The 23,245-nt window shown below is 43.1% G+C and overlaps 1 protein-coding gene across 2 annotated transcripts in view; it reads right to left on the bottom strand.

The window, feature by feature from the left end:
• wdr11 (WD repeat domain 11) overlaps nt 1-23,245 on the bottom strand; it is a gene marked incomplete at its 5' end in the record, with an annotated part of 44,450 nt that overhangs the window by 10,906 nt on the left and 10,299 nt on the right. For both annotated transcript variants that reach the window (XM_079229435.1, XM_079229434.1), the window contains 12 exons: nt 298-412; nt 560-666; nt 3,236-3,383; nt 4,179-4,300; nt 5,000-5,108; nt 6,024-6,099; nt 7,918-8,024; nt 11,552-11,636; nt 17,411-17,587; nt 20,304-20,404; nt 21,418-21,616; nt 22,255-22,357. In XM_079229435.1, coding sequence (XP_079085561.1) covers nt 298-412; nt 560-666; nt 3,236-3,383; nt 4,179-4,300; nt 5,000-5,108; nt 6,024-6,099; nt 7,918-8,024; nt 11,552-11,636; nt 17,411-17,587; nt 20,304-20,404; nt 21,418-21,616; nt 22,255-22,357 — 1,449 coding nt within the window. The remainder of the gene's footprint in view (nt 1-297; nt 413-559; nt 667-3,235; nt 3,384-4,178; nt 4,301-4,999; nt 5,109-6,023; nt 6,100-7,917; nt 8,025-11,551; nt 11,637-17,410; nt 17,588-20,303; nt 20,405-21,417; nt 21,617-22,254; nt 22,358-23,245) is intronic.

Genomic DNA, 23,245 nt, shown 5'->3' with positions numbered 1-23,245 from the left:
CATATTATCACGGAGCTCTGCAAACACAATCATTCTTCCACAGTAAATCTATGATACTTGCGGACGGTTGCAGATTATTTCATTGTATTAGAGTGAGATGCATGTTGGGAATTTATAATGTGTGACAAAATAAACAATTCATTTGGTCACAATGACATGTCTCTGCAGCAGCTGCTGGTAGGTGTGTGTGTGTGTGTGTGTGTGTGTGTGTGTGTGTGTGTGTGTGTGTGTGTGTGTGTGTGTGTGTGTGTGTGTGTGTGTGTGTATGTGTGTGTGTGTGTGTGTGTGTGTTTTCACCTCTTTGGTGTCCCAGACCTCGGCTCCATCGGTGTACATCACCAGCAGCTTTTGGTTGCCCTTACCCGGGGCAAAGCGGATCTTCTTTACCCAGCCACGATGTGTTGGTATTCCCCTGAAAGTGCCAACAGCATCGGCCATTGATTACATTCATGTCTTATCCATTGGTTTAAGAAAGTAAAAAAACATCAACATAATCAATCTATGACTATTCAGGGCAAGTTCATTTTTGGCAGTGCAGTAGGAAAGGTTCAGCTGTTACCTGGACAAGCGAGCTTTGAGGTCCCAGAAGTTGAGATTGCCGTCCACGTCCCCGAGCACCAAGGTATCGCCTTTCCAGGCGATGCAGGCGATACTACCCATGCTGCCCTGCAACACGGGATAATTGCGCATATTCAGTGAGAAGGAAAAATAAGGAAGGCCAGCTGCACATTGGTCCTCCTGCTCAAAGATTCCCAATAAATTTTGGATGTGAAAACTGCTTCTTCAAGCTGCAGCAGCTAACTTTTAGAAAATAACTTTGTATCATATTTTACTCGAACTGTCACGCTATCCTGACAGCAGTGCATGAGACAGATAATCTTTCAAAAAGTAGATTCCTCCGCCTCCTTTTAGAGCTCCTAATGGCATTTACAAGATTCCCACGGCTCGAAGCGAAACAACCAAACAGAGCAGAGGAGCGTCTGTTGCAGCCATCACTGCTTGTGAACTCAGATCAACCCGTCAAACCAGGCAGCGTTGATCAAATATCAACCAAGATTCTGCAGAGGAACCTGCTTTTTTTGGAGTGTTTTTATTTTTTGACATGTGATATACTACTGTGACAATATGCTGACAGATAGAGCAAATATGGTACAAAAAGTTATTTTTATTTAAGTTACCAACTGCAGGTTTAAAAAAAAGCTAAACCCCATTTTAACAGTTGATTTTTGGCATCTTGCCTGTGTGGATTATTTTCAATTAGTTGCAGACACAAAATTAGAAAACAAGACCACACGACTATCTACTATAGCTGTTTTTGGAGATAGCATCACTAAAATCATCAGAAGACAATGACCACCACATGATTACAGACATAAAAACAACAACGTTATGATGTGAACCAGCTCCTCTTTACCGATCAACGGGTAGTTAACGACGGCAGAAAAAAAAACTATTATAAAAACGTATCTGGCAGACGAGCGCGACATCTGAGGTCGAGTGAGGCGGCACCACAAGATGGAGTGCTGGAGTGAAGACATTAGGTGTCAGCTCACCTTGAGTGTGTACCCGGTGAATGATGGGACAAAACTTTTTTTACCCGGAGAGTTTCCGTTGACAAGAGAGAGATATGAAGATCTTCTATCATCCTGAAAGGACTGGAAAACCTTTGGAGGTATGCAAATCTGGGAACAATGAATCTGTTGGCGTCACTAAGATAAGGCTTTTAAATCCCTGGGTAAACCACCAGTTTCTGTCTGTGCGGCGCGTGGATAGTTGCAGGGAGTGAGCAGGCAAAACACGGGCTGTCGAACAATCCAATCGGCGGCTTAGAAGGGGACTTTCAAGAGGAATTTTGTCATCTCGAATGAAAAGAAATGGAGAAGTTGCGATAAGATATGAATATGAAATTGTGCAGCGTTTGACAGATGTGGACAATCAACAACAAACAACAGAAGGCGCCATCTACTCCAAAAGCATGACGCTGCTCGACTGAATTGAAAGTCTCCATAATGAATCCAAGAAGGTTTCTGAAGTTTAAAAAAAAAAAAAAACACTTCTCAAACAATAGTTACTCTTGTGCAAAAAAACAACTTTTGTATCATAAATTAAAACGCTCTTTGTTAGTAGTGACACAGGGACTTGTGTCACTACATATCCTGCTGCTATGATTTTACCACTGCATCTTGTAGTCATTCAGGTGAAAAGAAAACCTGTCTTCGGTAACAGTCGGGCCATTTTGCTGTCACAGCGAATCAATAGCGAAGTCACAATAAGATGCTTTACAGGTAAATACAGTGACCTTTTTTAAAGGGATACGCTCTGAGCCAGTGGAGGAAAAAACTGCAGAACCCTAGCTGCCAACGGACTTGTGAAACACGCAAACTCACGCGCATTCAGTTGGCCGTTTGTCATAGCAACAAGAGAAAGGTTTAATCTGACAAAGCTGTCGAAGATGTAAGGTTGAACACTTTTTTGTTGGAGAGCCAACATGTATATCATCCCCCACACAAGACACAGAAAATGACCTGAAGGACGCAGGATCTCGAGGGAGAGTGATGGCTTTTACTATTTAGAGGAGGAGACTGTTCAGATGCTGGCTGACAACCAGACAGCAGAGCTCCTTCTGAGCTCAAGAATGAGGCAAAATGTTGACGACAGTGCAATGCAGAGGCTTGATCACGGAAACAAGGACGTAAATGATGTATTCATTCTCTTTGAGACTGAGAAAGAACAGCACATTCTGCCAAAATAAAAAATAAAAAGATTTAACCTTTAAACATAAGCGAGAGGATGCTAGGGCAAGAACAAAAGATGATGGAAAAGAGACCGAAAAAAGGGACTTGTCTGTTTTTTTTATAGTAATAAAAAAAAGTGAGGACACAATGATTGATGTGTGTAAATAGGTTACAATACTGGGGGAAAGTATTGATTAATACATTTGATAGATCAGACACATAAATACAATTACAGAGAGAAGAAGGGGGAAGTCAGAGGTAGAAGTAGAGAGAGGAGACGTACCGATGTCCGCAGGAAGTATAAAGGGACAAGAGAAGACAGATTTTGATCTTTGTGTTCAGAAAGGATAAAAAAGAAAATATATGAAATTCAATGGTGAGTAGGAGATATGAAACAAGAAGGAATATCTTTGTGCAGGGATCTGTGAGGATGACCTTGAAGTGGTTCAGGAGCATATAAAGTAAAACACATTCAAAAGAGACGGTGGCTCTGGACTCACGTCTGGGGGGATTCGTGCTCCATCTTTAACGGTGTTGCCCTCCACGGTGATGTGGTAGACCTGCCCGTCCGTGTCAGTGAATACGAAATGCTCCCTGGCGGAGATGGCCTGGCTGGTCTCTGACTTGCTCTCTGCATCCTGCAGCAGACTGGAGTGGAGAAACACGTCAGGCTTTTTGCACTCTCACCAGTGTGAAATATCGTGGCAGAACCAACGGCTTTAATATTCTGCAATTGACGTGACAAGCATTCCGACTATCGTTAAGGTCAGAGACTCCCAACTAGCAGCACCGGATGGCTTGTAGAGCAGGGAGTAATGCAAAAAATATAGCTTCAGTAATGAAAACAAAAGAGCTCTTAACTGTTGGCTAAAAAGTAATGGATAAAAAGGTGATATAGATTGCTAAAAGAGTTATATAAAGTTAATGCATACCTAAAGGCAACGGATAAATGGTGAATTAGCAAAAAGGTATTGTTAAACTGTACTGAGCTAACAGCAACGCATAAATAGAAGATACATCAAATCCTATTGTTAAAATAAATGGACAAACTTGACCAAACTAACCTAAACAGTGACAGTTCAACTGTATGAAAACATTATTGCAACAATATACACTTTTATATAATCAATAGTGCGAAATAACATCCAGTTTAAATATCAAATAAACACGTTTGGAACATGACTGGTGTCATCTGACTCAAAAGAGAAAAGTCTGCGTCTGGATTAATAATACTGGATTGTTGTCTTTTGCAATCGGAACATCAATTAAACAGAATTACAAGTAAATCAATGGTTTTGGAATTGGGATGATTAACGGTTACATTAAAACACATTCCAATTCATAGTTTTTATACTTTTTTCTTTTAGATCTGATTTCAATTCCTCATATATTAGCTCTATGTCTGCCTCATCCTGACAAGAGGAGCAACATTGTGAAGCGGACCTGATGACCGAGGACTCAACACAGCTCTGCTCTGCGTCCGACACCGTCTGCCGAGCTATGGCCTCCCTCGCTGCCATCTGCTTCTTCTTCAGACTCTTCAGGTTGTGGGACGGGGACCACTCCTGTTGAAACACACACAGACACACGGTGGGGTTTGCAGACCAGCGACAGAACCAGACACATTCGCTTGCATCACGGCAAACAGATTAGAGACGGGAGGAAAAGGGAAGAGATCTGCGCGTACAGTAGACGCTCTCATAAAAAGAACTGAGGCGAGCTGAGAGCCGTTTTCCCAGACTTCCTGTGTCTCTGGAGCGCCGTGGCTGCAGTCTGGCTGACTGGAGGTTGTAATCAATATGGAAATGAGACACCAATATGGGTCTCGGGGAGGGCAGCATGTATTATTAAGGTTACTAGCGTTTTTTCTTCTTGCTGCGGAGGATTTTACAGCCACACTGCGAAGTTTGTTCAGCATAGCTCTTGTTTTATGAGCATTTTCTCCTGGCCTAATAAAGCCCCTCTTCTTTGCTGAGCTCGGGGAACATTTTCAGACTAATCTTTCAAACAGCATCAGAGACTTTTAACAAAGGGAAGAGTCAACGATGGGTTTAGCGCAGCAGTGCATTTTGGTAAAGTAAATATCTTTACATATAATATATGTTAGCTGTCAATTTTCAATGAGTAATCCTGCATGTGGCCTTTGTTATTTTTCAGTGTCTTCAGTATTGTTGTACATTTTTTTCCCTTGTGTTTCACTAGCAGCTCAGAATCGAGGGATGGTGAAGGACGCTGTTTTCATTTGTGTGTAGGTTTGTCAGTACCAATGCCGTAACAGTGGGGAAGTTCTTCGCCATCTCCCGGAGAAGTGTCCCGGTCCGGGTGTCCCACAGCTCCAGGGGTTTGTCTCTGAACACCACCACCAGGTACTGTCTGAGGATGAACACACACACACAAACACACAGATTTAATCTCAAAAGCACACACACACTGCCCACAACCGCACTACACGTTTTCTCGTGGTCATTTTATAAACCAACCCTGCTTTGTGTCTAACCATCCGGCCGTGTGCCTCTTAGGGATACAGCTATTTACAGCAAGAAACCACAGAGCAGCATGACCAAACAATTCTTCCAAATAAGGATGTTGCGGCAAATCAAGTGAATTAAATTGAGCTTAAGTGCGTTTTATATTTGTGAATTACAGAATAGTCAGAGGTGTCCCGTTCCAGTTTAATACCTGATACACCTCACAATTTCTGGGATGTACCCGCAGGGCTAGAACTCTCAACGGTAATATGGTGCATTGAAAAGAAAGTTGAACAATCCTGAACTAACAAAAGAGTGCTTTCTCAGAAAATGTGTGAGGACTTTTAATGCATGCTCTTTTGTTTTTTTCTTCTCGCAATATCACAGTCCTATTAAAAGATGCAGCAATGATGAATGCGGGGAATTAAAAAATGGGCGATCCGAACCACTGCACAACATGAATTTGTGAAGGTTTTGGGGGAACAATAGAAAATAAACAACGCAATTAATGGTAGATCTGTGCTATTCGCGTCTTTCTGCAGACCTCCATTGGGATTTAAATCTGGTTATTATAACAACTTGGAAGAAGCAAGCAAGAAGCGCAATGCGCCCTTTAAAATATGGAATGATATATTCAGAGACACATGGAGATAGAGAGAAAGGTGAGAAGGCTCCAGGCAAGTGATGTGAAGGCAAGTGTTTGGGTGTGAATTGTTTGTATGTAAATGTAGGTGTGTGTGTGTGTGTGTCTCAGGTGAAAGCATTAGATGTTGTTGGTATTTGGTTTTGCTGCTGGTGGTGGCGATAGCCGGCAACTCACTTGAGATGAGACACTTTAATCATCTCAATGGGCGGCTCATCGTTTCCTCGATCGCCTCTGAATGCAAAGCATCTTCCTGGAAAACACAACAGAGAGAGAGAGAAAAGTGAGCGGGTGGCACTGGTGGAAGGCAGAAGACAATTTCCCTCCTTACAATCTGTGCAGAGACTGATTGAACTCATTCCACTTTGGTGCCGGCGTGTCCTGGTTTCATCTCCTTAGCCGGAGTGGGAAAAGAGCAAAATGCCGCCAACTTATTCTCCTCACCTGCTCTAATCTCTGCTTTTCATTTGCATAAAGTACAGTTCCACCCACCACAGCAGCAGCACATTATGCAGAGCATCAAGGTGCCCCTTTAAACAAAACAAGAACTCCCTTCATGTGCATCTTATCACATTTGTGTAAGGAAGAGCTGATCTGATTTTGTCGAGGACACGTCGGAGGGGGGCCTGTTTAAAATGTACGAGTGACACCGCTGCCTGTGGCGGATTGAGCGAGGCGGGGGTGACCTCCAACAGTTTGGTTGAGATGTCAGTTGGTGTGTACCTCAGGGGACGCCATAGCTGAGCATACGGTGTAAAAGAAAACTTTGTAAACCTGTGGTGCACTAGAAGCTAATGCAGCCCTCTTCACGGCAATTATATCCCTCTTCAGATCGTCAGTATTCGAACATCTGCAACTCAAATAGGTAGACTGAAAACTATACCCACAATGTCCTATTTTTTCATTTCTAAATGCATTATTTGTTGCAACCTGTAAATAAGACATCTTGACAGTTCTTGAGAGGCAAGTTTCTCACAGTTTAGATGGAACTTAGCGAGCTACTTCCCCTTGCTTCCTTGTAATATCGGTGCCTATGTCACAGACCTGCTCCGTCTGTGCTGAACACACAGATTAAAATGATACTGATCTTTTCCGTCCGACCCCTTCTTAAGACAGACACCGAGACGTGTGTGAATCAGGGACGTGTGCAACACCAGCAGATGTATTTGCAGTCTAGGACACCTTGGAGAATCTCAGGCACCAATCAAATGAGAAAACAATTAAGTATACATGTGTGCGTGTGCGTATGTGTGTGTGTTGGAAGGCGTGTCAGCCTGGAACCAAAGCTAATGCACTGTTAACTTTGACGCCGTCGGGGCTTTCGAGTCATTAAAGAAGTGACTTACCCTCGCCATTGTTCCTGAAAGAAGTGAGGATAAAGGCTCTGTGACCCCAACCGTTATCGTGTGCATATCTTTTAGTGACCATGGACATTTCTCAAGCCAAACACATTAAGTTTAAAATGTGTGAAGCAGACACACGAGACAAAAACACAAGAGATTTGTCAAATAAAAAAAGGGTTATTCAACCATTTAGATTCAAGATTGCGTGTATATATAAAATAAATTAAAATGTGTTTTATCCACTGGAACCTTTAACCATTTCTTCCTGACCACTTATTCTTTCACTCTGACGGTTACTTTCCAATTCTCTCTCTCTCTCTCTCTCTACCGGTCACCGCTGGGGTAGTAATTCTATAGACCCGTCATTGGCAGGGATAGAAGTCATGATGGATCTCATTTTCAGAGCTGAGCCTCCCTTGGTGGTGGTACCCTAACACTGTTAAGTTTGGACCTATTTTGGAGAAGTGACGGCCGGAGGGGAGCAAGAGGAGTCTCTTAGAGAGAACTGACTGATGTCTAATTTCTCTGCTAAGGCTGCAGGAACCTCGAGAAAAACAGAAACTTCAAGAACAAAAGACAATATAAAAGATGGTTAGCCTTAGGTACAGGTAATAATAGGTACAGGTGTGTGTGTGTGTGTGTGTGTGTGTGTGTGTGTGTGTGTGTGTGTGTGTGTGTGTGTGTGTGTGTGTGTGTGTGTGTGTGTGTGTGTGTGTGTGGCCTCTCACCAGTAAGCAGGTCAACATGCTGCAGTTCATTTCGCACCAGGCCCATGTTGTTGGGAGCAGAAGTGGCAAAAGATAAGAAACTGCTCAGACTCACCCATTCAATGCCCCTGTGGAATAAGCGCGCACACACACGCACAGGTTTTAGTTCAATTAACAATATTGTTATCTAAGACACGCAATGAGACACCTAAAACTTCTACAAAATCCATTGGGAAGGTGTAAAAAAAAAAAAAAAACACCCCACAGCAAATCAAGCCAGCAAGTGTGAGATATGAATATTTTGGAGAAGTGGACCCAGCTCAGGGAGCACAAACTCCACTGTAATGAGATGGTAAATAGCCACATGATTAATTAGTCAATTTCCACAGTAAATGCAAATGAGATGCTAAGTAGGCAGTCGGCCTCTTCTGGCATGGCTGTGCTCGGGCAAGGGATGCAGGGCTCATCTCCATAAAGCACCTCTGCTCTCTCCACCACAGAAAATTCACAGCTTTGATCTTTATGCTGTACGTCACAGCATTGGGAGAAAAAACAGGAGGCGAGCAAATCGAATGGAGACGTTTTCAAGAGACGGCCCTGATCTGATGGCACTACTTTGCTGTTAAAGCCTGGTTGAATGGGTTAACGTACAGTTGCGTTATTCATTTATTTTGTCACTTGCGTTATTTTTGATGGACATATGTAACACATTTTACACGCGGTGTGTCAGCACAAGGTGCAGGAGTGTCGGGTGAGAGATCACAAGCAGACGAAGAGACAGCAGAGTGTCAGGACTGGAGAACTAAATGCACTGAGACGAAATAGACACCAGAAAGCAGGCGGAGAAAACAAACGCCTAATCACTCACTTTAATACACGCACGCGCACTTCAAGAAACTTGCTTGTTCTCCATGGCTCATTAAAGTTCGTTGGAGTGGATACCCAACTTCTCTCATTAGAAAGAGCCTGGCTCTGCTTGAACGGACGGCGTTTGCTCCCAATCAATCTTTTAACAGCTTTAATTGATTAAATCTAGTGCTTAATTAAACCTGGTGAAATAGTTTTGCTGCTCTTTAGAGAATACTAACTAATGAAGTACAGCCTGCTATGTGTTGATGTTTGTCTGCATCGGAATTTAATGTATAACAAAACCACACCGAGACAAAGCTAGATTTATGTCATACATCACTACAATGAATCATGAATGGACCAGTTTTGCCCCCATTAGGATAAGAAAACCATCCTGCACCTTCCAGCGTGTCGGGGTACGAGCGAGCACTGAGTGCAGAGAGGCCTCCCGCTGCAATAAACGGCTCCTGGGTTATGGAAAGGTCGGGGCGACGAGCGTCTTCCAGATGTGTTCAGGCCTCGACTCTTAATTAAGAAGCATGAGAAAATTGTGGCAGATAGGACGTAGCTATAACTTGAAGATATAGTAGATTGTCCAGTTTGATGGCGAAACGCACGTTTTTGTTCCCACACCATGGCAACAATGTTGCGAGAAAACCTTTTAGAGGTTTGGAAAAAAAGGTATTTAGATATTACTGAAATTAACCTGATTAAATCTGTAGGAGGGCTTAGTCAAAGTACTTTGAATGAAAAAGGCTCCAGTAGGCTTTTATGTACATCTCAACATGTCATCTACCGACCACATTTCATATATGTAGGTACGACCTTATGAGGGGGCTTAATTTGAGCAACTTTACAAGCATGTTAAGCCCCTCATAAAGCTGATTCATTTGCATAATAAATAATAACAATTTGTATTTCAATAGGATCCTCACACCGATCAGTGCTCTGGCCCTGGCTTTTTAATATCTCTTTCTGAGTACATATATAGACCTAGGAGACTGTATATCATGTACTCGCCCTTAGCTTTCTCATTTCTCCCCGTAGTACCACTTCTAAAATACTGTTTGTGATCCTAGAGGACAAAGAGATTCTTCTCACAGTCACAATTTCTGTCAGGGCAACAGAGAAGCAAATACGTAAATAATAGTCGGCTGAGCATGGGGGCAAGTATTTCACAGAATCTGTACAATGCATATTTTTAACAGCTGCAATATGTATCCGATAAAAATGTATGGGAGACTTTCGCAACTAAATAGCTCTTAAATGTGTTGGCAGTCACGTAATCAGCTCCTAGAAACGATCATCAACCACTCTTCATTACTACGTGTGCTTTCAAATTCTATTTTTAAATGCTCAGTTATGAACAGAAAAAAAAGCTTCTTAATATAGAATTCTGCTTTTCCCTGAACGGCTCCTTTGATGTCTTATTGACGGGTTCATTAGTTAGCTACTTAGACTTCAGGGAATTGTTTTCTGTTCAGAGGTGAAAGGAAAACATTTTATTTCCACCATAAAAGTAATTTATTCCAAGATGATATCTATATGCAGCATGCATTTCACACAGAGATCAACTGGCCTTAATCTCTGCAGACATTTTTGCCTATTGAGATTGATTTAGGAAAGTCTGGACAGCAACAAACAAAAAAAAACTCCATTTGGAGGAGGTTTGAATTTTTTTCCCTGAAGGAGACCTGGCCAAGACAGGAAATGTGGTTCCAATCAAAATCTCCACAAGAGGAGCGTACGGCACCAACGGAGGACAACAGCAGGCCGTGGAAGCAACATCTTACATGCTGGCCAAAAGGTGGAGTTACATTTCCAGGTCCATGGCGTGAAAATACATTTCTCCACGCACATACATTGGGAAAGAGACGTCAGTAACTCAGCGGGTAACTATTTTTCAGCGGAATCAACATTCCAGTACAAACACTTGAATAACCCATATTTAAATGATTATTTTGCTTCTTCCGTTCATGTGAATGAGCCATGGAAAGCGGCTGAGCCGACGGCTTGTGTGCTCTGTTGGATCATGGATGCAGAAGATTGCCATATGATCTGGATAATTTTTTTTAAACTCAATTTAATTCAATATCACAAATCTGCCTCTGAGAGCTTGGACATCCCCAATTTAACACATCGTCTCCCGAATGAACGCACAGACCCACACTAAAAAAATGGCCTTGTAATGCCAGTTATTGAGTTGTTGTGATGAATTGATTTGTACGGGATGCAAAGCTGCTCCCATTTTTCAAGTGCATCTAAGTTCTCTCTGTTACATTCAGTTACTTAATGGAATAAACATCCCGAGGCATCTCTGCAATATTATGAGTCCTTGAGACTGAGTCGTTTTTTTTATTTTGTAACACACTTCCAAAAATTAAGCATTTTTATGATGGAACTCATGATGAACGCTAATGCCATCTTGGCATTTGGACTCATGTCAAAAAGGCTAAATTAAAATGATTTTGATATTTTTGAGAAAAGTCGAGATAACTACTTTGTCTATTGGAATCTTTTTCATTTTGATCATATTTCTTCAAATCAAGACAACGAAACAAACTAAGGAACACAGAAGCAGACAAGGCACTCCAATTATGTGACTGACAATTGCCTCTGTAAAACTCAAATGAGCCTGAAAACAATCAACTCAAAATCAATCCCCCGCGAGCGGATGGACTGGCCACCGGGGTTCATCTAGCGTGTCATTGGACGGATATTTCATCCAATGTGGGAACTAAAGCGCTGACCCTGGGAGCGTTCTGCCTGGTGGTACATTTCACTACACCAGAGACACAAATCTCACCTGACTTCACAGGAGTGGACACTGAGCTCTTTGTGGAGAAGACCACTGGTCAGGTTGTAGACCAGCACGGACCCGTTACCGGTGCCTGAGAGGGAGAAACGAGAAGAAAAGAGCAGTGCGTGAGGAATATGAGGCAGGAGTTATGACACAGGAGGTCACACGGCATGCAGTGATTTAAATTAGCAGCGTCTACCCTTCAGCAGGATTAGAACGATGGTGTGACAGTGAGACACCCCCCGTCGCTGCAGTAGGTGTGGATTGAGGCGCCACATCAAACCCTGTGTCGCTCAGCTCACAGCCTGAGAACATCGCACTTGTATTATCTGCCGCTGGGAAAATAGCACATCCCCAAAACTCTCATAAAACTCCCATAAACTCTGAGTAGGTCTGAATAAGTGAAGCTTCTTTCACATTTATTCATACCATAAGAAAAATAATAATAATTAAGCAACCCGAAATGTACTTATTTTTTATGTTTACCAATCGGGGGAAAGTTTGAAGTAAAACATTAATTTTGTCGATTTTGGCGGGCCCCTGTGTATGCAAGTGGGAGTGTTCCCGAGCACTTTACTGCTGCAGAAAGTCTAATTAATAGACGCAGTTCTGGTTCCGGTTCTCCCGTGCCTCCCAGCAATACAGCCTTTTGTGTATATCGGTGAATATTTGTAATATACCTTTTTTTAACCAGACAAGTAATAAGAGCCCGTATCTACACTTTTAGCTTCAAAACGACAAAAAGCTGAAATCCTATTAAGATTGTGAACATTTACCCATAAAAGCATACGACAGCCTTTTCTTTATTCTGTAGAATGCCATGCGCATATTTTTGCATTAGTGGGGAAAACAAGCAGTTTTAAAAAAGCACAAAACAATTGAGGTGATAACCTAAGCGAGGAAGCTGAAAGACGGAGCAATTAAAATAATTACTCAATTCTAGAAGCCTTGCAAAAAACAACAACAACTCTGCAGCAGATGGGAAAGCAAATCAAAAGTCCATTCTCATGATGCTTTGATAATGTTTAACAAGGTTTGGCGAATTCCTTTTCTTGTTTTAATGTTCATGCATGATTATCCTCATATTCTATGAGTGTGACGGCACTAGGTTGAAGTGACCAGTCCCTCTGCAAAGGATGCCGAGTCTGCAACCACATGCTGACACAACATCTGGAGGTGGCGATAGGCAGTGCTGTGTCTGTGCGTGTGTCTTCCTGTGCAGCTGGTAGATGTCAGCCATACAGCAAATGGGTGGATGGAGATAAACATAGATACTGAGTCCCTGAGTTGCCTCACAGCCACCATGTGTTGACTTTAATCAAGGTGATCAAGAAGAAGCCGCCCCTCCGTATGGTCTGCTGAGGTGTGAAATGAAAATCGGGGACTTTGATAGTGGGACGGATACTTAAAATATGACAGCAAATAGAAAATGCTGCTGGTTAGCTTAGCTTCAAGTAAAGACATAACTGAACTGGACTTAAGAATATGACTCCATCTGAGAATTGTGTTGCGTTTTGAGGGCCCTGCCTCAGTCGCTGCCTTCATACCAGGCGTTTATTTCTCACATTTTGCAAATAACTAATTCATGTTGTTGCTGTGTTGATACTTTATCCCACTCTTGACGCCGTTGCTTTTTGCCGATCCAAACAATGCAGCAAAGAATAGCTGTCGGGCGAGCTTGGATTAGTAATTAGGCATACCGCCCTCAGATGATTAGGAATGGATGTCAGTGTTTGTCTCACATGGCACTGGAACGTAAGGCTCTGGGGCTCGTACCTATCTGTAATGGAGCTGTCAGGTCACACAAAGATTACAGCTTTTTCGACAGGAGACCAATCGTCATTGCTGCTGGGTAGCCCGGTTGAATGCACAGCCTCTGTAACCTTTCCCTCTCAGTCATTTCAGGCAAGGAGAAAGTGAGAGATGGAGATAGAGAAAACAGAGATGGGAAACCCGCCTTCTGTCGAAACTGTAATGGAACTGCAGCTGGCGATTCCAACACCCCAAGTGCTTTCACACCATCCGCAGTGAGCTCATATCTTGTCGTATTTGCACCCAGTGGAAGGTGTTAAAACTTCGGCTGTTCGCCTGAATGGTGTCGCTTCGCCGAGGCTCGGCGAATCCCCCCATTAACTCAACTCCACATGAGGGAGAAGCCTAATGCAGACCTGAACAGAGGCCAAGAAAGAAACGAAGCTGTGTCGGCCAAGAACTCGGCCATGGATTGCTCTGAATTTAATGATCAGGTGCATTCTCTGGCTCTTGGTAAACAAGAAAGGTGACAGGAGCCGGCATCTGCCAGAACACCTGTCACAACACCAACTTCTCAGCACCATTACCGAGTGAGTGACAATTGCAATTGTTTACCATGAAAGTATTCAAGTTATTATTTATTTACAGATTTAAAGACTTATGTTATTGTAACTTCTACCGTGTTGCATATGGATCATTTACAAATGTGCTAATGCAAGAAATTGTCTGGCAATGAAATATACTCGCCTGAAGATACCATTTTAATTAAACACACTTACATCGCTTCAGCAGATATGTGCCATCCTCTTAATCCCCAATATAATTATCCAGTCCCCAAAAGCTACTGTGCGCAGGCCAGCTCACAGGAAGTGGGAGAAAAAGGCACAATTCAATAATACAGCTCGAGAGTGTTTAACTACTTGACTCTGCCAGCTGACTATGGGGACCTGACAAATGATGTGCGTCTCGAAAACTAAATCGCCCCGTTCTAGTTTTAGATTCAGGACGCCATTGGGAGCCAGCTGTGCCAAATCAACCCCACACCATCTGCAGGTGGGCTCCTGCTGCCCTCTTCATCCAGACATCACTGATTGGAAAAGGTCTGTGATTGAAATGGCTGCTTTTGAAAGAATGGTGGTTGTTGTTGTTGTTGTTGTTGTTTTAGACACGCCCCGTCACAAAACAAAACACGCCTGAGACTAATCCATAAATAGCAGACGGAGAACAGCAGCGGTCATCCCTCCGGGCCTTTTTAGAACAATTACAGTCATTAAGCAATAATGTGGAGGGAACGGAAGAGATCACTGCGTCCCACAGTTGTGGACGTGCACATATCAAAGTGGCAGAGGGACAAATGGTTGTGAGATGTAAAAGGTTGACAGCGTTATTATTCATCCGCTTGTCTGTGGGTGGCGATGTGTCTTTAAAAAAGTGATTCATCTGTATGGGATATGTCAGGGGACAGAACAATCTTTCAGCTCGACAACTAAACTGAAGGTTTGCTGCGTTGGGCAGAAAACAGCAGTGCACCCGGACCTCAGATGGTATTTGTTGCACAGGGATGTGTGTGTGAGGACACACACACACACACAATGAGAGAGCACAAGCCCAAATAATAGAGAACGAAAGAGAGCAAATGAGAAAGGTTTTCGTCCCCCCCATGATATTACCCCCTTCCCATCGCTTTTATGTCATCTCACCTTGTAAAAAGGCTTTATGGTCTTCCCAGGCGCGCGCGCGCGCGCACACACACACACACACACACACACACACACACACACACACACACACACACACACACACACACACACACACACACACACACACACACACACACACACACACACCCCTACTCTTAATTTCCCATTCAAATTGAGACTTTTGTAATTTTATGCATCATTACTGTGGAGAAGATAGGGTGGCTTTTGAAGAAAATGGCTATGCTAATCTAAAACAAATAAATCTTTCACTTGCAATGCCTCTCTCTCTTTCTCTCTCTCGTCTAGCAACAGTCTGAGGGAAGTAATAACGGAGGCTGATATTTTAGATTAGGTCGAGGCCTTTTGTATCATTTGAGACTGCACAGTCAGATACAGAGGCAAATTCAAAGACACAATATTCTGACATTTGCATGATATTTGAGGAATCGCAACGTTTTTCCAAACCCAAAGATGAGAATTTGCAACGTGTCAGGAGGGTTCAACAGACGTGTCGGCAAGTTCAGGAACACTTTGCCACTCCAGAAATGCTTTTCCGCGACCTCAATAGCTTCCATTAATTGGACGACAAACACGGACACGACTGGGAATTGCTCACATGGAGATTCTGAAAAAATTCATTCCCTATGACAGGTCTCTTAGGCAGAGCATATGAATGAATATATTTAATAATAATTGTGCTGCTGCTCTGAGGTAATGGCCTGCTTGACTCAGTGCTTGCCTTCATATCAGCAGCTGCTAATGTCCCCATCTCGTGACGCACCGATGATTAAGGTCTTGCTCTGCTCCGATTACGCTTTCCAGTGCGATCAAAATGTGTCGTTGCAGATGCACAATCGTCCAGCCCTGTGCCTTCCAAAGCACTCCTCGCTCACTGGATGTTTTGTGCGGTCCTCACTGGGCAGCAACATATCCGTAATCAAACCAGAAAAGCTTCAGCCTTCGCAATCCGCATGACTGTGGTTGCTACAGAGATGGCACAGATGAGACAGCCACTGAGACAGAGTATATGTGACAGTGTGAAAAGGGAAAAAATATCATTTACAACCATGACAGAAATACACCCACCCAACCAGCTCAGAGTAACCGGGTCAGGATTACCCGAGAGAGACGTTGCTGTTGAGTTTGTCACGTGTTTTTGGCAGTGGACATCTCTACGACTAATATCTGCAACACCGGATCCAACTCACACCTCAACTCTTTCAAAACTCACGAACATTATGGAAATGTATCACTTCATGCAACTGTATAAGTATAAATGCATGCATATATTGACAATTCCGCCATGTTTTAAGAAGTTATTGACACTTACTATGGACGTTAGGGCTGGGCGGTATGGCCCAAAAAATCATATCACGGTATTTTGTAAGATTCTGGCGGTTTCACAATATATCACGGTACTTTTTTTCCAAATAAACACATTCATTTATTGACCGAAAAGGACCGACACCGCTGGCCAGCAGCTGTTTTGATTGGTACATAGGGAGCTAAACCTGGAGGGATTTAGGACCCAGAGGGATCCCTTGATACTAGTGGCGCATGCGCAGCTGTAACGACTATTGTCATTCTTCAGCAGGCAGCAACATTTAATGTTTACAGTCACAGATACGTGTACAGCGGTCTGAGCTACTTACGTCTCACGGATAGAAGTTGACTCTGGGTGTGCAAGACATGACATCGCCAAAAGGCATGATGGGTAAAGCCCGCCCACTTTGCTGCACAGGAAAAGACTTCTTCCTGCACAAGAAAAGTCTTCCTGTGTGGGCGGTGTCATTTACCCAGCATGCCTTTTGTCGATGTCATTTTTTGCACACCATTAGTAAAGTGAGTTAACATGAGACATAAAGAGCTTAATCAGTTACAGCAGACATGTTTAAACTGTTTCATATCTTAAATGTATTCATATATTAAAATGTAGAATCTCTTCAGTATTTAGTTTAGATGTAATAGCCATCAATCTAAATGAGCAGGACATAGCATTCATGAAACATTTACTAACATGTCAGAGTTTTCTTTATGAATTTTTTATGAACTGCCGCTCAGATGCAACTGCTTTTGCTCTGAAATAGGGTAACACACCACGATGAGAGGAAACAACACAATGTTACCTCCAGATGTTTGTGAAAACACAGAAACTGAATTTTAAAAGCAGACCTTGGTCTGGATTTTGGGACGCCTCAATGTCAAATAATGATGCTGAGCTCCTTATCCTTGTTATACTCTGTTTTAAAATACCCTGCAGTACTTTCTCAGTGGGAAAGAAACCATCTCCTTTACACAGAACATGCAGAATGTATTGGAGAAGGTCTTTCGTTTGGGAATAGGACCCCCAACCCTGCCACTGGTAGTGCCTTGCTGATTAGTGAGTTGTGTTAGCGTGTGCATTATTACCTACCGATAGCCAGCAGGGGTTGGTAGTGGTTGATGTTTTTGGTGGTAAGAGGTGGACACATGCGGAGGGCGAACGGTGGCAGCGGCAGACCAGACAGCAGGCCCGTCAGCAGGAACTTCAACTGGACCTCTCGCTGGGTGGATGATGGAGAAAGAGCCTCGCCGGCTATCAAGGTCTGACCTGTAGGTCAAACCACAACACTTGCTGTTTAATAATTAATGAAGCAACTCAATAAAAATGAACACAGTAAATACAGAATACTTAACATTGCTCCACGAACATCTCTAGTAAATGACCTCCTTTCTTTCAATTTTTCATGCCATCTCAAACCAGGGCATGCCATCTGCAATCATTTATGACTACAACGTGAACTGTATAACAAAATTGCAGAGACAATTTATGGGTTTGAAGTTTCATTTATCATGTCCTTATATGTCCTTAAGCCCCTGATCTACGTCTTTAAAGGTTGTGTATGTGTTAATACAACTGATTCCAGTATAATATTTAGGCATACACTACATTTAGTCAAACTGATCCAATTTGGATGAGATGTCTGCATGAAGAATATATGACCTTATTTTAATGGCTCCCTATAACTTTTCTAATTATTTTCTACAGTACTACACATAATATGTGTGGAGTGGTTTCGAGCTGAAAATGTTTGGGGGGGTCTGGACAGGATTTAGACAGCTACTCTGAAGCAACCACCCGTATGGATCTCTCATTAAAACTGCAACAGTTTATTTGTCTGTCACAGAAAGTGGGTCACGCAGTTGCAAAAATGTGCATTAGGAATAAGTTGCACCATTTCAGCAGAGCACAATGAGACTTTTATTTGTATTTTATTTTTTAGAGCTGGCGCACTTGGGAGCAAGCGTTTCAAAAAACAAACATGTCATGAACAGCAAAACTTCAAGGACACAATACGACAAACTATGAGCTGAAGCTACTCGACGTACCGACGGCATGAACCATCCACATGCAGCTCCTGCTACGATTCCAGAGGCTGCACAGACGTGAGCAGGTGCAGGTGTGAGTCATCGAGTGACACGGTGTCATTTGTACTCCGACGAAGGCATAAGTCGGGACATGTTGGAATATAAACCTAATCTTGTGTAGCTTGGAGGGAAGTGTGCAGTTATCTCTCTTTCCCTCATTTTTTTCAGAACTCTAGACAGTCATTTGTAACAGAGCTCATTAGCACTTTCAACTTGGTTTTCCCCGATCTAATCCAAAGCTGTTCTTTGGCCCGAGCGGAAAAGATCACATTATTTGGCTGCAGCTGACGCCAGCAGAAAACAACCAATATTGTTCACTTCATTAAGGGGAGTTGGGCAGCTTTAATGATGTAAAGTAATTAAAATAAACAATCAAGCCACGGACCAATATTTTACTCAGAAGTAACTAAAGGCTTTCTCTACTTAAATCTTCTTTGCTGATTTTATCACATTTCTAAGATCAGTTTTCACCATAAACACGACCTCAAGCTCCTTTAATATTTTCAAAGACATTTTACTGAGGGATGGATTTGATGGCAACGCTTTTCCCAATCAGACAGTTAATGACAGAATTTGATACATTCTAAATGAGTAATCCTCTCCTCGCGTGTATTTTCTGCAGAGCAAAAGGACACCATGCAAACGCCTTGAAGTTATAATTGGCACTGGCTGAAAAATCCATTTGGTTTTCATTTCCTGCGCCATAATAGTCCTCTTTATATTGTCAATGTAATGTCCCTCTATATAAGCGTCCATTGCAGCTTGAAGACATAATAAAATGAGATGAGGGCATAACTCCAAAAAAAACATACATGTAACTGATTGCCACCAATGAAAATAGGCAATGACGACAAATATGGTTTTCTAGGCGACAGCTGTTGCCTGTGGCGGTGATCAGTTTGCCGTTATCCGTCTGATGCCCTTCTTGTGTCAACTTATCAGCATCAGATTTTAAAATCTCAGAACCGCATTGGAAATTGCAGGCCAGTGACGTTCGCTCATACGGAGCGCTTTAGTCACCAACTGTCAGACAGAGCTATTCCTCCGGGCAGTAGCTGGCTCCTGTGTGTGTGTGTGTGTGTGTGTGTGTGTGTGTGTGTGTGTGTGGAGAGAGACAGCTCCCCCCTTATCCCAGTATAACTACTGCTGCTCCACTTCCCCAAGGCCCGCGGCTCACGGACAGTTTGACTCTCACTGAATACAACTGACAAATCCTGTATCTCATTACTATGTTATACCTATATTCATCTTTAGACAGGCAGCTCTGTTCTAAATCAGCAGGGAGGAGTGTGGGGGTGGGGTCGGGGGGGGGTTTGGAAGAGAGAGAGCTCCCACGGGACTCTTTGTGCAGAGCTGCTCGCTCAGACTGGGGAATGACGCTGACCTGTGTAGAGCGCCGAGGAGAAAGCAACAGTCGCACATTAAAGCAGAAAGGGAAGGGGTGCCAACTACCTGAAGTACAGTAAAATATAAGAGGGCCAGGCACACACACACAAACACACACACAAATAAAAGATAAACAAAGAAGAAATGATATGCTGTGAATAGATAAAGTACACCCACTTTTTAGATTATGTTCAATTAAAAATGTTCTGACATGAATTAGAATTAAACAATTACAATAAACTAAGGAGGTCTGAAAAAGACAGAAAATGGGATGAAGGTAAGGTCAAAAGGGGAAAAAATCTCCAGATGATAGTGTGCAAACCTTGTGCCCATAAACACTGGTAGTAGCTGGTACTTTAATGTATGAGATTTGCAGACAACAGGATGTGAAGCGTATTCACTTTCTGCCCACTGTGTGGGCCATTTTTGCCTTGGCCACTCCAAACTCACATTGGAAATCCCAACATGTCTGGTGCTCGCTGGATGGTGCTGATAGTGATGTGTAAAATTACCGATCATGCTGTTGAGAGAGAGATCCTGAATCCTTTTCTGGTTTGGACCCAGCGGAGATCCACAAAATGACACGGGGATGTAGAGCGGCGACAGACCGGAACTGGGGGGGGGAGAGAGAGTGATTATTAGTCATTTTGAAAACCAGGCCGTTACAGAAACCAAGAGAATGGAGAGTGATGAATGAATATTGCGTTTGGGAATGATGAATGGGTTCCAACTTTTAATAAATTACTAAAACCAGACAGAGATAGCAACATTTATGGGGGACGACACGTCTACTGATTCCCTTTATTGATTAGAGGCAGCTCAATAAAAATACAAAATAAACAAAACAGAAATGATTGCTTAAAAGAAATATTCCCATGACTGCTAAGCAGCTTATAACTGAGCAAGTAGAGCAAAGGGAACTGTTACACCCCACATGACTCTTCTTTAATTTATCTCTGCACGCTTGGCACACTGTGACGACGCAACCTCACGGAGAGAATGCAACAGGAATTATAATTCATGTCAGGATATCAAACCTGGGCCAAACCACCTTCATGGGATTCGTCTGGAGACACCGAGCACAAGAATGTTAAAACAACAAGGAAGCGTCAGCTTATCGATTTAGTGTGGCGCGAAAGACAAGCGCCATCTTTTCAGTGGTCCTGAAATAGAAAGCCCATCCGTCTGAGACTGCAGAGAAAATTAATTCAAACAAGGCTATAATGAGATAATTCCACAATGTGGCAAAAAGCAAAAGCATGCCGTCCCTCATCCCGAGATTTCTCTTGTTCGCCCAAAATAAATTCAGTTTTGGCTGCTCGCAGGCAGACAAACCGCTCCCTGTCTCGCGCAGGAAGCCAACTACAGAGAATACACAACTGTCTCCTCGACTTCAGCAGGGGAGTGCTCCATCAAAGGGGAGCAGGGCTCATCAATGATAGCTAAACTCTGTGCACCCCACCCTACATAGAAGACTAAATTTAGGTCAGGGGATTATGTTTAAAGTCAGTTTTCAAAAGTATTCAGAACTTTTAATAGTTACCTCTCCCTGCTATTTCAGCCACAAAAATGTAATGTAGCTTTGCAGAATTATCCGTGTGTTTCCGTGTGTTTGTGTGCGTGTACCTAGGATTGACTGTAGCCTTGCCGGGGTGGGCTTTGAGCTCCCACAGCATGGCTCTGCCGTCGCTGACCATTAGCGCAGCGCTGTTTTCGTTGACGGGGCAGATGACCATGCGATACGGCCGGACTGTCTTGGTGACTCGGATGGCATCGCACTGAGAACGCAGGTCGTACATGAGCTCGTACACATTCTGCTCGGGGTCTGGCGGAGAGGAGGAGGTCGAGGAGAGAGAATGTGGGGAGAGAAAGTATTAGAGGGTTAGGAGGTGTGGGGGGGAAAATGGAATCAGAGCAAATTTGTGCACACATGAATGGAAGGGGACAGAAATAAGGATGAGGAAAAGAAGGAGAAAATATGGAAGGAGACATTGAACAGATGTTAATAATCAAGGAAATGGAAGCAGAGAGGGGAAGTAGATAAAGAGTGGGAGAAAGTGTGATTGAGGGAGCGCCGAAGATCATTTTGAAGAAGTGAGAGGAAAGAAGGGGAACAGAGTAGAGAGAGATATGATGAATTATGTAAGGAGATGAGCAAAGAAGACAGGAAATAAGCGAACAAATGACTCACAAAATGAAACGGTAGGAAGAAAAGAAAAACGAGCAGCGTGGAGGAGACAGCAAGGAGAGTAGGGAGAGAGAGAGATTCGTCCACAATGGACTCCCATTGGCCTTCAACACAAAGCCAAAGATAAATGAGACTAAGGGGCTACATGCGCTGGAGCATAGAGAACACTCCAGCTCTGACTGCAGGAGATGATGACTGGAGGACATCACAGGAGGGAGAGCGGTTAGTGAGTGAGTACAGTACAGCTACCGTGTGTGTGTGTGTGTGTTTCATACCTGTCGTTTCCTCCTGGGTGATGGTGGAGCGGCACACTCGGAGGGTGATGCACCCGTTCTCATGGAGACAGTAGAGGGCGTCCCGCTGAGCGCAGGGGATCACCTGAAAACACACACACACACAGAGAGAGAGAGAGAGAGAGAGAGAGAGAGAGAGAGACATGTGACGGTGTTTGGAAGCAAGTTTGCCAACTATCTTTTGAAGACTCAAAAAGTGGCAACTGGCACTTGCAAACTGGAAAAGCTGGAAATGAGGAAAGTTTGGTGATTTTACTTGAAAGGTTTTGGATCAACTGTGAAAACAGTTGTCCGTTAATGGACTAATCAATTAAGTACTTTAGCTCCAGATAGTATAATAATTATAATAACATATATATATTAGTCATTATGTTAACAACTGACTGCATGTGATAATGAAAGTATTCCGGCTCAATGCACGCTCTTTGAAAGAAACAAGCAGAAGGCCTCCACTGATTTATTGACTGCACTAAGCAACATCATGAAGACGAAAACATCTTCAGTGCTCAGTGTATTATTGGAATTTCAAACAGAAGAGCACATTTTGGATTATGGCCTACAGTTTTAGTAATTATATGGCATTTTCCATTTTTCAGTTTGGAGCATCAACTAATCATTTAAAACCCAGATCCTCACCACCACTTCAGATGTTCAGCTCCTGAACATCTGAACCTGATGAATGGGCAAAATCTGACAGTATGTAGCGTAGACGCACCTCCCCGTCTTTCCTTGGCTCCGGGAGCTTCTGCACTCCAGCCTGGACTTTTGCTGAAGCCGTGTCATCAGTCATGCAAATTGTCCGTGTGACAAGCACTTTATAACACTTAGAGGAGGGAGGTGTCGGCCGGACACAGACTGGGCGGCTGAGTAATACCTCGACTGCTCCTGCTCTGTGACTTTAGGACTTCCTCCTCGGCTACAAAAGGTTTGTTCTCCACCTCTGCGCCGTTTAACCACGGACACTTTTATTAAA

Source organism: Taurulus bubalis (assembly GCF_910589615.1).
Source record: "Taurulus bubalis genome assembly, chromosome: 14".
Lineage (NCBI taxonomy): Eukaryota > Metazoa > Chordata > Actinopteri > Perciformes > Cottidae > Taurulus > Taurulus bubalis.
The sequence above is the reverse complement of the archived record's forward strand: the minus strand, read 5'-3'. Positions and strand labels throughout refer to the sequence as shown.